We start from the raw sequence: 12,379 nt of genomic DNA, 5'->3' as shown, positions 1-12,379 counted from the left end.
ACCTCTGGAGGTCATTTATTTCAGACATTCTTATCTTAATAAGCACCCTTCTGGGCCGCTCTAAATCCCCACTTTACAAATCTGCAAACCTGAGAAGTCTCTACCACTCACAAGTTTCACCCAATCTTCCAAAGACACAACAGCAGACTTGCAAATTACTTGAAAGTTAATGTGCTCTAAATACACAGAATCATTAAACACCAACAAAATCTGTTATAGAAAGTGAATATTCACAAGGTAAATCAAAGAATGCTTCAAAGTCACCAGTATAAACATAAAAAAAAAGTATGGTAAGAAATCTCTCCTAAAGTTCCACAAAGAATTATTCTTAATTTATTAATGTTCTTAAGAAATTATCCTGACAGCTCCTAACACTTCCTTAATGGTTAGAAATTCACTGCCTCTCTCCCTCCAAAATGAACCCCTTTATAAGTTCATGCTAGAGTCAACGTGGTATACTGGGAAGAAATGGGCTCTGGCGCTAGACAAACCTGGGTTCCGTCCCTGCACCACCATTCACCGCTGTGGCCTCATCGGGGGCAGGCTCCCGAACCACTGAGTAACGCATGTCACAGGGCTGGGCTGCAGGCTAAGTAGTAAGATGAGGGACAGAAAGCAGCTCCTGCAGTCCCTGGACTTTGCGGACTACCTTCTGGAAATTAAGCACTTACCTTCTAGAAATGTTCACTCTTCCCCTACCTTTTCTTTCCCCTCAAATTGCAAAATGAATATCAGTACCACTACGGCCACTGCTTTTAACTCCAGACTCAACCCACTGCGTGTGTGCAGAGGAAGTCCACCACTTCACCCCTTACTAACACGCCCTCTGGTCCCAGCTCCCTAATGTTTTCCATTCCATTCCTCTCCAATCTAAGCGCCCTCTGGCCTTTAAAGTCAACCCAAGGAACTCAGAGTCATAAAGGTTACAAGCCACATCACAAGCAATTCAAACCTAGGTCAACAGTCCAGGGGTCCATTACACTGTCTTAAAGTACAATCCAAAAGACACAACAGTCTCAAGCTCTCTCTCCCCAAAAATGCCTATTTCCCTACCCCCTTCCCAGGGGCATGTGTGCCCTCCAGCAACACTCCAGGTGCCCACCTGGGCACGCACATGCACACACATGCACACACACACACACACACACACACACAGCCAAAGGCCTGACTGAGGACACCACCTGATACAGATGGAGAAAAATACTAACTTGTTAGTCAAAAACTGGTAACAACCCTTCTGAAAGGATGAAGGAAAATTCTAGAAGGTATTTCTAAGCTTTATAGTTTGGTGCCATTAATGCTAAAATGTGATTAAAAGAAAGCACTTCAAACACGATTTTTCCCAGGGGACCAAGGCATTTTCTCAATGTTTTTGCATGCAAGAGGGGAAAACTCAAAAGCACATTAAGGCGTTGTTTCTAGATGTCAACAGCTTTTGTTAAAAGAACATGTTTAACATTTTGAAAAATAGATATTCTAGAGATACTATTTTGCCATATTGATTTTTTTTTAAATAATCTTAAAATGACTTGCCAAGTACAGTAACTTTGTTTCCATAACAAAGCTCTTTAAACAACTCTTGTTTTTGAAAAGCCAGCAGCCTAGGTCTACTAGGTAAAAACTTCAAGAGTGCACATATCCACTGAGCAAGGGAGCAATCCTTGATATGCTATGCTGTTGACAGCCTGAAAGGGCCTAAAATGACAAAAAATGAAGAAGTGAGCCTGGAAACCACAATGCAACTTTGTTTTTAACACAATCCCCAGTGCAAAATAACTGTGCAGAGGCTTTTATTTTATTTTATTAAAGACACTCAATGGCAACCTTGTCTTGACTAATGGAACGCAGCATTCTTTGTGTCTTTCTTGTCCTCTTGCTGAAAGCTGTGCTCATATGTTCCAAATCATGGTCATCCTTCAGATGGCAAATTTTTTCAAATATAAACGGCTGATGTATGAAGCAACCTTGGAGATAATTCCTTATGTAAAAATTCAAGTTTCAGGTTCTAAAAATAGAGCTGAAGGGTAGTATTTGAGTATAACCAATACAGTTTACTCCCTTGATCCCTGCCCTAATTTTCAACTACTTAGTGGTAATATTGTAGGGTCAGGGTTCTTAGCATTTTAGCTTCAGCACTAGAAGGAAAGATGCTACATAATTTTAATAAATAAAAGATAATGTTAATAATGTTTAAGAGTTCATTTCTTTAATAAGCATCAATTCATACTAATTATTTTAATAAATCCACACTTGGATGCAAAGCTACCAGGTAATTATGAAGATAACTGTACTCATGTTACAACCACACACAACAAGGAACTATCACCATTTTCCAAATATAAGCTCACAGCCAAAACTATCCATTTCTTCCCTAAAGATTTAACTGTGAAGAAAAGAACTAATAAGGGTAAAAGTAAGTTACCTTCTAGTTCACATTTTTCTCCCAGGAACAAAAATTCAGCAGTAAATAACACAATCTATAAAGATTTAAGTTTGACTAAAGCTAGGTAAGTTTAATGCCACTTGCCTCTGATGAGCAAGCTGGTTAATAATTAAATAAATGAAGATAATCTATTCAGGATGGAGTTAAACTACTATCATAAAGAATCTTAAGCACACTGCTGACATTTTGTTGTGCTGTAAAACACAGTCTGCTCTCTGTGATCATGAAATGTTAAGGAAATCAGTGCTATACTAAAGCTAAAGAATTAATGCTGTAATTAGCATCTGAAAGATAATTACTGCATTGAACTGACTATATCTACAGGGTTTTATATTTTTTAGCTTCCTAAACAATATTAAATTACACATTAACTTAAGAGGGTGAACTAATGATTCTAAGTATGCTTTCCTTATACAAAAGAGAGTGTCCCTAACCTGTCTACCTAAGTTCCTATTTTCCCCCCAAAGTCATAACCAAGCATGCCAGTCCCACAGTGCCATCCCACCTGTGATCCATACTGACCAACAGCAGGACCATCTGAGACTTCTTGAAGGCCACTGGTCTAGTCTCAGAATAAAGCAAAGATAAATGGGCCCACGTGGGTTTAAACCTTAACTAATCAGCTTATGAGGATGGTTAACTGACCATTCTCACATGACCGTGTCATGGGGGGGGAAAGGTGCCAGAATATGAAGGATTAAAAGTGTTGGGCAATGACCAAGAAAATGCAAGACATACTGCTTACCACGGATGGGAGGAGAAAGAAGAGCTACATAACACCTGACAGTAACCCTCCTTCAGGAAGGTCTCTGAGCTGGGCAACAAGGGGACCTCAGAGTGAGGAGATGGAAAGAAAAGGATGTGGCCTTGGAAGAAGTGAGCTCAACAGAAAGAGCAATAATGCAAAGCACACATTTCACAGGTTTTAAAAACCCTTAACTGTTACAGAAAGGTCCCCCCAGTCCAAAAGAGATTCTACCATTTCACCGTGGCGAACGTTTCAGGGTCATGCTTGCAGAAGGCCAGGAGTCTTTCCCCTTCTGATACTTAACACGACGCAGCATGACATCTTCCGTAAAGCAGGTCCTGTAAGTCTGTGTTCCCAGTTTTCTTCTGTAACACCCTTAATGTTGACATAACCACACAAAATACCCAAGGCGAAAAGGAACCCAACACAGGCAATCCACACCATCTTAGGCTGCACTTAAAACATGATTAATTTTTTTTCCTTTGGATGACACAGATCATAATTATTATCTTCTCAAGCAAAATTAGCTGAGTTTGATTCCTGTAAGTGAACCACCCGAAGTCAGAGTTACTCCCCTGAGTAACCTGGAGGAGACCAGTTACACATGCCAGTTCTCATCCTGAAATGAGCGATCTCCATCCAGTAGGCCAGGGTGTTGAGATTCTATTCTAATTTTACTAACTTGGTGCTCAGATCAAAACAAACCAACAAAAAAAAATCTCATAAAGTGGTTTACACATGCCTGCCTGCAGATGCCTTTTCAGAAGCCATAAGCTAACAGCCTTCAACAATTTGACACCATGACTTTCCTGGACCACTTTCCTAGCAAAAATATCCACTGACCTTGGCCGTCCTCACTTCAGCCAATCCAGGGGCAGATAGGTCACTGTTCTCTGCCATTCCTTTCAGGTAATGAAGTTGAAATGATGGAACCAGTTGTCTAAATACAACCACCAATCGCTGTGTAATACTATATATTTACAAAGCAGCTGAACGGCCAAAATACAAACAGAACTTTCTACAGGAGGAAGACAGATATGAGCACCCTTTCATGGACTGAAGAGTGATCCCAGGCTTTGGGGAGTGAAGTGGCCAGCTCAAGGTCAAACATCTTTAAGTAAAAGACCTGGGCCAAAAACTTTAATTTTCTCCAATTGGTGCCTCTTTCTAAAACATCACATTAGAGGAGAGTATGTGTACGAGGGGTGGGGTGAAGACTGCAGGGGATCAATCAACAAAGAACGAGCTGAGGAGACACACAGTGTGAACCTGGTCACTGGCTGCACCTGCGCACAGAGGCCTTGGAAGACCTGACTCCTGTCTGCTAGCCAGCCTCAGCTCCTCCTTTGCTCTGTGACCCCAACACACGCTCATTACCACTGTTATTCAGAACTACAAGCAGCATCCCACAGGAGCTCAATCACCTCAGCCTTGGTGCCTCTACAGTTGCCTCCCCCTGACACGCTCCCCACCTATTTCTTCTTTTAGCCTGCTTCCACTCAACCTTTAAACTCAGCTCACATGACACCTCCTTCAGGTCTTGACCACCTCAGTGCTCTTGGAGCACTCTGATATTAAGGTATCATTGCACTGTCCTGGCTGATTCTGTCGTCTGCCCCCTTCCCTAGGCTCGACTTCCTGGGTGGAGGTGGGGGGGAGAACAGGGGCACACACGTGATGTGACCAATCTCCTCCTAGTACCTGACACACACAGTGGGCACTCAGTAAATGTCTGCGGACCAAATGAATGAACATGCCAGTTCCCAGGAGTAGCTAAGCCAGGCTTCCAGGGTAGAGAACTTCAAACGACTCAGGTGGAAACCATCACCCTCCACATTCACTTTAGCTACATGGATTCCTTTCCTAGCCTGGCTCCTAATAAGGCAGCCATGAAAACATCACGCAAGCTAAAGAACTCTCTTGGAATTATAACCCACATTAGGTTCTTGTGGTGGTTGTGTTTGTTTCCACTGAAAAATTTTTGGTCGTTTATACATTTGGAGTCACTTCAAGTTGTGAACCTGAGGGGCAGAGTGACAGGCACAGTTCTGGAATATTTCCCAGGGATCAGACTGGGACCAACAGCCTAGTTGTTAAAGAATGTGAGTTCTGAAGTCTGGGTTCAAATGTGCCATCTGCTGACAGGTAACTCTGGGCACATGACCCTACACAACCTCCTGCTGGTACCTATGGACTGGGGTGCATGTGGCCAGCATACCTTCCAAATCCACAAATATCTACCGGGTACCTACCGTGGGCCAAATGCCCGTGATACAGTGGTGACCCGGCTGTCCAATCGAAAGCACACTCCCCTCACGCCAGCCTGTTCTGTTTCTTCACAGCACTCACCCCTGTCTGAAATACTGTGTGCTAGTGTGTCGGCCCTCGTTAGAAGGTAAGCTTTACGAGAGCCCGGGACTCGTCGGTCTTGTTCGTTCGTATCTGTCACATGCCAAGCTTACGTTCACCACAGTTACTCAACACGTTTGAACAGAAAGAATGGGCGAGTCAGACGAGGTCCCTCTTGTCCCACTGCACTTATATTTCAGTGGAGAAAGTAGTGGGGAAAAAATAAAAAAGGTACACATCACAAACACACGCGGCCCACTGGGCTTTCTCTGCCTCCAGTTCCAGGCTGCTCTGGGGAGAAAAAGGCTCTCACCGCCCTGGCAGCCCCGCCCAGCGGCACAGACCTGAGCAGTGGGCACAAGGAAGGCAGAAGGAAAGCCGGGCCACGTCACCTCAGAACTTCTGCGGAGGTTCCTTTCATTCATTGGCTCAACGTGTATTTATTAGGCTCCTAATACGTGCGGGGAATAAAGCAGAGACATGACAAGGTCCTGTCCTCATGGAGTTTCCCTTCCAGTGTAGAAACACAGTAAACCGGCGGGTGAACGGTCCTTTTCGAGCTGACCACCGACAGGGATGTGACAGGTGTCCACGGTGGGGTGGCCGGTCAGAGGGGGCCTCTCTGGGGGAGGTGACGTCTGACCTAAGACCTGACCAGGCCAAGCTTGCAGAGAGCAGGGGAAGAACCTTCTAGGCCACAGCGGCCGCCGCGCTCGCACTCAAGGGCGGAGACCGCACACTGGACGGCAACAGTTAAGCCGGCCACTGTGCGAGTGTCTCGAGGGCGAGGGCGCGGGAGGCTGTGGAGGAGCAGGCCCTGGACTCCCGCACACGGACGCCGGGGCCCTCGGGTCCCCGCGGCCCTCCGCAGCCCCGGGGGCGCGGGGCGGGCGCGCCGTCGGGCGGGGGCGGGGCGGGGGCCGCGGGCTGGTGGGGGCCGACGTCACCGCCGCGCCCGCCGGTCCCTCTGGAGCGCGGGCGGCGGCGCGGCGCGGCGCGGCCGGGCCGGGCCCGCGGCCGAAGATGGCGGGCCTCCGGGCTTACCTCGGAATTTGAGCTCGTGCTGCGGCTCGAGGCTCAGGACCTGCTCCACCTTCGCCATGTTCCTCGGCGGCAGGGCACCTCTGGCGGGGAGACCCCTGAGGTCACCTGGGGCGGGAGGCGTTAATGCTGCGCCCCCTTTAAATCTGGGAAAGGGGGGGCCGGCCGGGGCGCGGGCGGGGGTCGTCTACTGGGTGCGCGCGGGGGGGCGGCCTACGCGGTACAGGCGCAGGGGCGGAGGGTGAGGGCGAGGCCGCGGTGCCCGGCGAGCGCACGGCACGCACGCAAGCACGCACGCACGCAGCGACGCACGCACGCAGCGGGCTGGCCGACTCGGCCGGGCGCGCGCTCGAGCGCTGGGGAGCTGAGCGCGCGGAGCCCCTGTCGGGCACTGCGCAGGCGCGGCGCTGGCCGCGGGGGCGGGGCGTCGCGCAGGTCCGGGGGAGTGGCGGGACTGGGACGCCCATAGTTGAGGACTTTCTCTGCCAAGGTTGTTTATTCAGGGCCGTGGGGGCCGGGCTTTGTGTTGACTGCTTTATTCAATAATAGTAATTAATCAGAATGAACTTCCACTTTCCCTTGCTTATGTACTGCCAGGAAACTAAGAGACTGAATAATAATGAATGACTATTCTTACTATAAGCGTAATATTTATGGGTGAAGAACGAAAATGGTGAGCCATGTGTGCTAGGCACTGTGACGTATGGTAAGCAATAAATATAAATTCAGTCAGCTACCAATGATCGCTTGCTTATTTTGTGCCACTCTGGTGAACGCTTTGGATAACAGCATCAATTATAATAAATAAAAGCTACTCTACAGTAAACGTTTATTATGTAAGAAGCACTGTGCTGAATCCTGTAAGACTAAATGCAACAAATATTTAGAAATACAATAATCAGAAAAGTGGACCTAGTTCCTGCCCTCTCACTAGAGCTCACTGGGGAGAGAGCCTTTGATTAAGTAAGCACACACAAAAAATACATGATTAAAAATTACTGGGAACCCAGATCTGCTTGGCCTCAAAAGTGAACACTCCACCTCATTTTTGACCTTTAAATTTTATTTTATTATGCAATGTTAACTACATGAAATATGTTATTAATAGTCTCCTTTTAGTGTTTATAGGTGAAACGCAGCAAATAGCAACTTTGACTCTACATGGCAGGCATATGGGGAATTTTTGTACTATTCTTCCCACTTGTCAGTATACTTGAATTCTTCATAATAAAAAAGGTTTTTGAAGATCATCTTTGTCTTTTAACTAGAACATTTGGTCCATTTATACTTATTATATTTACGATATATCTGGATTTATTCCTACCATCTTATTTTGTGTCTTCTCTTTGTCGTGCCTGTCTTTTCTTTTTCCTCTCCTTTCATGCTGCTTCAGGGCTGATTTTTTTCCCCTCATTCCATTTTTCTTCCTCTTATATTCTTTGTTTCTATTGTTTTGGTGATTACTCTTTACCTTGCTCCCTGAAGATAAAAGGCCTTAACAGATACTTTAACTTGAATCACCCATCCCCTAACTTATATGCCTTAATTGTGGTATATTTTAAATTGAATCTTTTCCTTTTTCACCCCGTGAGTCATTACTAAAGTGTTTTATACAGTCAGTGTTAGTTTAGACTCAAGCGCACAGTTAAACCAATTTCTTTCCTCAACTTTCCTTCTTGCCTCTCAGATTTTACCACTAGGATCACTTTCCCTGTACGTGAAGTACAGGCTTTAAACTCTGTTTCAGTGAGGGTTTGTTGGAGCACACGCAGTCGGTTTTTGTTTGTTTGAAAATGACTTTATTTTGCCCTTGTTCTTGCCAGATATTTTGGCTGGTTTACTAGAGGGACAATTGTTCTCTCTCAGCGCTGTGAAGATGCCACCACTGGTTTCCAGCTCCTATTGTTACTGCTGAGGTTTCAGATGACAATCTCCTCATTATTCCTTCAAAAATATTCTGGTTTTTTTTCACATACTGAGGTTCTGCAGTCTTACCACAATGTATCTTTTTATTGTCTTAGCCTATTTAGCCGCTGTAACCAACCACCATATAGACTGGATGGCTTAAAGAACAACATTTATTTCTCACAGTTCTGGAGCCCGGGGAGTTCAAGGTCAAAGTACCAGCAAATTCCGTGCCTGGCGCCAGTCCACTTTCTGGTTCATAGTCAGCTGTTCTCTTGCTCTCTGGGGTCTCTTTTTTAAGGGCACTAATCTTATTCATGAGGGCTCCCCCACCATGACCTAATCAACCCCAAAGGCTCCAGCTCCTAATACCATCATTCAGAGACTGGCTTTCAATATATGAATTTGGGGGAGGATACCTTGGTTCAGTCTACAGAATTTATCGTGCTTAAATTCTCAAGGGTTTCTGAATGTGTTGATTGGTATCTTGCATCATTCTGGAGAATTCTCAGGCAGCATTTAAAATGTTTTTTTTATTTTTAAAAAATACACATAACATATGATTTGCTATCTTAATGATTTCAAGTGTACAGTCCAGTGATGTTGAATACCTTCTTTCATCCTATGAAACCCAAAAGACTGAGCAAATCAAAACGACTTCAGCAGTTTCCCAGGACAAAATCCAGCTCCAGGATTCGGCTTATCTCTAAGGGTTTCATCTTCTCCTTCCTTTTTGGCACCAGAGCACTCCTTGTACCAGCTCCTCGTGCTTCCGAAACAGGAGTTGTCTTGGTTGGGAGAGTCACTCAGAAGACTTGGTCCTCTGTACTGCCAGAAATAGGAGTCTCATGAAGAGAGTTAGAAACATTATCCTTGTTAAAAACATTTTCATTGCACCCAGCTCTCAGATCTTCCTTTCTTGTATCATTCCTCATAAAAGGAACCATGACTCCAGGGAAACACGGCTGATTCTAGGTCGGGAGCAGGGAATATACAAGAAATAAATGTGGAGCATCTTAGAGCACCAGGAAGTGAGGACAGGCTTGAAGACAAAACTCAGTGCTGTGTCACAGGGACACAGGACCCAGTGGGAGAGTCCCCAACTTGAGTCACAGCAATAAATAGCAATAGTACTGGATTATAACACAAAGAATAAAATAAATATCCATGAGTCCACACTCATATAAATGCCTTATTGAATAAATAGATTGTAAAATATAGAAGAATTTCAAATAGTTTATGTTAGCTATTCTTCCCTCAAGGAGGGAGGACGTAACCCCCTGCCCCCGAGCAAGGGTTATGCTTAGAGATTTCCTTCCAGAGAAATAGTAACTCTTCAAGGAGAGACAATACCTCAGACAGGTGACCAGGGACAAGTCACACTGAGAGTATGGACCTTGATACGACATTCTGAGAAGGGCACTTCACCTCTGGGGTCTTCCCCCCAGAAGCCACAATCCCAGGCTAATCATAAGAAAAACATCAGAAAAATCCAAACTGAAGGATATCCTACAAAATACCTGCGCCAGACTCTTCAAATGGTCAAGGTCATCAAAATCAAGGCAAGTCTGAGACGCCGTCACAGCCCAGATGAACCTCAGGAGACATGAAGACTGGAAGTCACGGGGTGTCCTGGGTGGGGTCTTGGAACAGAAAAAGGGCATCAGGGGCAAACCAAGGAAATCAGTATAAAATAAGGGCTTCAGTGAACAGGAGCGTATTAACCACCTGAACAGCGGTTCATTCGTTGTAACAAACGCACCAGACTAATGGAAGACAGGAACCACAGGGGAGACGGGGCTGGGCACACAGAAACTCTCTTTCCTGTCTTCACAACTTTTCTGTAACTCCAAAGCTATTCTAAATTTGAAAAGTTATTTAAAATATTTTTATTGGACTTTCAACCTCCTAAGTTGGCGTTCTCTGTAGCACATCCTGGGACTGTTGCTCTCCGGTCCTCAGATCTTTTGACAACGAGAATTCACTAGGCTGAGAACCACACTGAGAAAACGGGTGGCTTTGCTGATTGGTTGTCTCGCCCCATTTCCTGCTTTGGAAATGCCCCGATCCTGGCTGTCCAAATCCCAGCCATCCTTCATGGCCTCTCTCCCTCCCTCCCTCCCTCATTCTCTACTTCCTTCCTTCACTCATCCAAGCAGCATTTCCCAAGAATCCACTGCCTCAGCATCCTGCAGTGGAGAGTTTTAGCCTTGGCTACGAAGGACCTCACTGTCTAGTGAGGGGAGATGAAAAAAAAAAAAAAAAAGCCCACCAAAATACTTACGATCTGTGATAAATGAGAAGTAAGCTACCAAGAGACAATGAACTTTACTCTAGGGGCTGGGAGAAAACTTAAAATCTCATAGTGTCTTAGAGAATAATCTTTGAAAAATAGAAAGATCTTGCCAGAAAAAAAGAGAAGGAAGAATTCTCCAAGTGGAGGAGCAGCACATGCAAAGGCCCTGGGGTATACGGCCTGTCCAGGCCTATTTGGGGAAAGGCAAGGAATCATATAATACTTTGGCAAAATTTTTTAAGCTCCTGCTGTGTCAGACAGTAGATTGGCATATTAGCATCCTTAAAATCACCACAAAAGCGTGGCTTAAAACAACACACATTTATTATCTTATGGTTTGGGAGGTCAGAAGTCCGAAATTGGGGCTTACAAGGCTAAAATCCATTTGCATTCCATCAGCAGGCTCCCTGCCTTCTCCTGCTTCTGAAAGTTGTCCACATTCCTTGGCTCCTTGCTCCTTCTTCCGTCTTCAAAGCCAGCAACACAGCATCTTTGATCTTCATCTCCCTTGGGCCTCTACTTGCTTCGCATTGAGTGTGTACCTGTGGGCCAGATACTGCGCCAAGTTCTTTGTGTATGTTAACTTATTCCATCCTCACCCTGTCAAAAGGGGTCATTTATCCCCACTTTACAGATGAGGAGCCTAAGGCACAGAGAAGTGTACCAGCAAGGGCCAAGGGTGGTGTTGTTCTGTTGTGCAATAGAGTCTGGATGTCACCCTTGGTTATCCTCAGCTATACCAGAGGATGTCCTATCCCAAGGAGTCACATGATCAAATGCATGGATTCTTTTTTATTTTTTAAGTTTTTTGTTTCTGTTTTGTTTTGTTGGATTGTTTTGTTTAAAAATTTTTTCCATTTTTTTAAAATGTACTGTTATTATTTATTTTTTTAAAATTGAAGTGTAGTTGATTTACAATGTTGTGTTAATTTCTGGTGTCCAGGAGTGATTCATTTATATATATATATATATATATATATATATATATATATTCCTTTATTCCTTTTCATTTTCTTTTTCACTATAGGCCATTACAAGATATTGATTATAGTTCCCTGTGCAGTACAGTATAGGACCTTGTTGTTTATTTTATATATAGAAGTTACTATCTACAAATCCCAAACTCTCAATTTATCTCTTCCTATACCCTTTTTCTCCTAGTAACTGTGAGTTTGTTTTCTATGTCTGTGAGTCTGTCTCTGTTTTGTAAATAAGTTCATTTGTGTTATTTTTTTAAGATTTCACATATAAATGACATTATATGGTATATTTTTCTCTTTCTGACTTATCTCACTTAGTATGATGATCTCTAGGTCCATCCATGTTACTGCAAATGGCATTATTCTGTTCTTTTTTATGGCTGAGTAGTATTCCATTGTGTATATATACTATATCTTCTTTATCCAGTCATCTGTTGATGGACATTCAGGTTGCTTCCCTGTCTTGGCTATTGTAAATAATGTTGCTATGAACATTAGGGTGCTTGTATCTTTTCAAATTAAAGTTTTCTCCGGATATATGCCCAGGAGAGGGATTGCTGGATTGATCATAGGATAAGTATAGTTTTAGTTTTTTAAGGACTTTCCACACTGTTTTC

The 12,379-nt window shown here is 44.3% G+C and overlaps 1 protein-coding gene across 1 annotated transcript in view; it reads right to left on the bottom strand.

Annotated features, from left to right (window-relative positions):
- The window catches only part of VAPB (VAMP associated protein B and C), a 46,387-nt gene extending 39,503 nt beyond the window's left edge, over positions 1-6,884 (bottom strand). The window contains exon 1 of the mRNA XM_032461435.1: positions 6,585-6,884. Coding sequence (XP_032317326.1) covers positions 6,585-6,642 — 58 coding nt within the window. The 5' untranslated portion in view covers positions 6,643-6,884. The remainder of the gene's footprint in view (positions 1-6,584) is intronic.
- Positions 6,885-12,379: the final 5,495 nt, after the last annotated feature.

This window comes from Camelus ferus, chromosome 19 (genome assembly GCF_009834535.1).
Source record: "Camelus ferus isolate YT-003-E chromosome 19, BCGSAC_Cfer_1.0, whole genome shotgun sequence".
NCBI classification, from domain to species: Eukaryota; Metazoa; Chordata; class Mammalia; order Artiodactyla; family Camelidae; genus Camelus; species Camelus ferus.
Note: the sequence above shows the minus strand (reverse complement) of the source record. Positions and strands in the feature narration are given on the sequence as shown.